Below are 2,375 nucleotides of genomic sequence, written 5' to 3'. Positions count from 1 at the left end.
AAATACTAAACCCGTATATGAATTCAATTTCCTGCTGCAACACTTTTTATTTGGCATAAGGTTGTTATTCATATTTTCACACATCACTAACAATTCATGTATTTCTGTACATTCCCAAAATGAAAATTAGCCATTGAAACCGACATAATGTCCAAGACATTACTTCTGGTCGCTCCTGCAGCTTTGTATCTTATACTTTTGTGGTATACAGTAATATCTCACGGCAGGCTGTAGACTGTTGCATCGCAATCGTTCTGTCTGATTCAAAGAGAATAGTTCAAAGCAATATCAAGATGTGAAACAACAATGAAAATAACTACTAGGAGTAGTATATATATCAGCAAATTTACTAAAATCAATCATCAGAAGAATTTGAGGTGATGCACTAGTGTAATTTTCTAAGCTAGTATTCAGTAACCCTGTGTAGTAGTAGGCTACATATATATTATGTATACACGATACTCTAGCATATACAGCTTGAGCAGTATTCTCTCCCCAATCATCTAGGGACAAGGTAAGGCTGCGTACATCTTACCCTCCCCAGACTCCACTTGTGGAAAACCGCTGGGTTTGTTGTTGTATCTAGGGACAAGTAAGCAAGCAATCTTGAGCAATCAAAGGACTTTGACGATCCAACGTCTCCTTGACAGAGCGATAAAAGAGCAGCCATGATGAGGAAGGGGAATGCGAGTCCAACGAGAATGTAGGGTTAGGAGTAGCAGTAACCAAATCCAGAACAGAAGGCGATACTGGCCTGAGCGGCTGAGGGAAATTCAAAGCCAAGTTATCTACTTTGTGTTCATAAATTTTGCCAGTTCGATCCAATTTATAGGTAGAAGTTCCCTGGAATTGGCCTTTGGCTTCCCAGGGAACACGAGGTATACCCGTCAAGTTCCATCGAATCAATATCACATTCTCTGAAGGCTGCCAAATCCTCATTACTTTCAGAGATATCTCTCTGAACAGAATTCTACCATGAAATCTCAATGCCCAGAAGATCAATTTGTACCTCTCAATACCGTTAAAAGTGTTCAATGGATCTACAAATGTGATATCATCCCTATCAACATGAGCAAATTCATCTCATAAATTTATAATCTAGCACCTTTTTGTTTTAATCAACACAAAATGAGCTAAAGTAAGTACCTGTATATGTCATAATTGAGGTCTTTGGTGAAGATTAAAGGGAGATCTTCACGGAGAGTGCGAACAGCTAAACCCAAATTAACGTAGAAATCATCGTTGTTATGGTCATTATTACGTTCCTTTTGCAAGGTAGGAGGAGCTCTATTGACCTGGACAACCCTAGCAGCCGCAGAAAGGAGCGGAATGTCGAGGAGGAGGTCGGAGGAAGAGGCGGAGGAGAGCGGAGATAGGTGGTGGTGGTGGTGGTGGACTACGGGGAGTTTGTCTTTGGAATGGAGCAGATTGGTAGACAGATTTGGCAAAGTATAGGCCATTTTTGCAAATAATAAAATGGCTATGAGTTTCAGCTTCAATGGCGGGGATAGGGGTCTCTCTTGTGTGTGTGTGTCTGAGGGGGAGCCAAGTGTTTAATGGATGTTGTCGTTTCTTCTTTTTCTCCTTTTTGAAACTGAACTGAGGCCATATAAAAAGACGACATCGTTTAGAATGTCAGTTTTTTTTTTTTTTTTTTTTTTTTTTTTTTTTTTAAAGTTTTTGACTTCCCTTCCCTAAATAATAGTCTCTCCTTGGACCTTAGCAGTCTTTACAAAACCAAACAAAAGATACAAAATATCAGAAAATATGCAATTCCCTTGGTTTGGACATAGATTTAGTTGAATCTTGAAAAAGAGTTCTTGAAGTTATATTGAAAAATAATTTTTGAAAGTTAAAATTTTGTTTGAATACGTATTTTATTGGAAAAAAACTTGATGTTATGTGAGTGGAAGAAAAAATTTTACCCAAAAATTGCCCTAAATCAGATTTTAGAAACTTGAAAAAAAAAAAATCCATGAACAAACAACGTTTGTCAAAAAAAAATTGAAAAAAAGGTACAAAAAATACTCAAAAATTCCTAGAGAAAGAGTATTCATAAACCTCAACTCTAGTAATGCAAATTCCTTGCTCCTTATTATTTGTGAATTTTGCTGTGGAGGAATTTTATGGAAAGGCCAAGAAAGTATAAAAGTAGCACGATGTGCATATACAAAATACATTTTTTGATGTACTTTCCAAAATGTGCTCGAAGAAAGATCTCCAAGGAGCAAAAAGCAAAAAATATATTCAAAATTGAGAGTGGAGCTCATAAGCAATGAGATAAGAAAAAAGTTAGAATCCCTATTAAAAATGAAATAAGAAAAAAATTACGAAATAACAAAATTGAAACATTTGTGAATAAGATGTAGAGCAAT

General features: G+C 36.3%; 1 protein-coding gene across 1 annotated transcript; it reads right to left on the bottom strand.

The window, feature by feature from the left end:
- Positions 1-307: 307 nt before the first annotated feature.
- LOC109238449 lies at positions 308-1,571 on the bottom strand. The gene is made up of 2 exons (XM_019404923.1): positions 1,147-1,571; positions 308-1,060 (listed from the first exon to the last, which is right to left on the bottom strand). The coding sequence occupies exons 1-2, from the start codon at positions 1,458-1,460 to the stop codon at positions 583-585; spliced, it is 792 nt and encodes a 263-aa protein (XP_019260468.1). The 5' UTR covers positions 1,461-1,571; the 3' UTR covers positions 308-582.
- Between the last annotated feature and the right edge of the window lie 804 nt (positions 1,572-2,375).

The sequence above is a fragment of the Nicotiana attenuata genome, unplaced genomic scaffold (genome assembly GCF_001879085.1).
Source record: "Nicotiana attenuata strain UT unplaced genomic scaffold, NIATTr2, whole genome shotgun sequence".
Classification (NCBI taxonomy): domain Eukaryota; kingdom Viridiplantae; phylum Streptophyta; class Magnoliopsida; order Solanales; family Solanaceae; genus Nicotiana; species Nicotiana attenuata.
The sequence above is the reverse complement of the archived record's forward strand: the minus strand, read 5'-3'. Positions and strand labels throughout refer to the sequence as shown.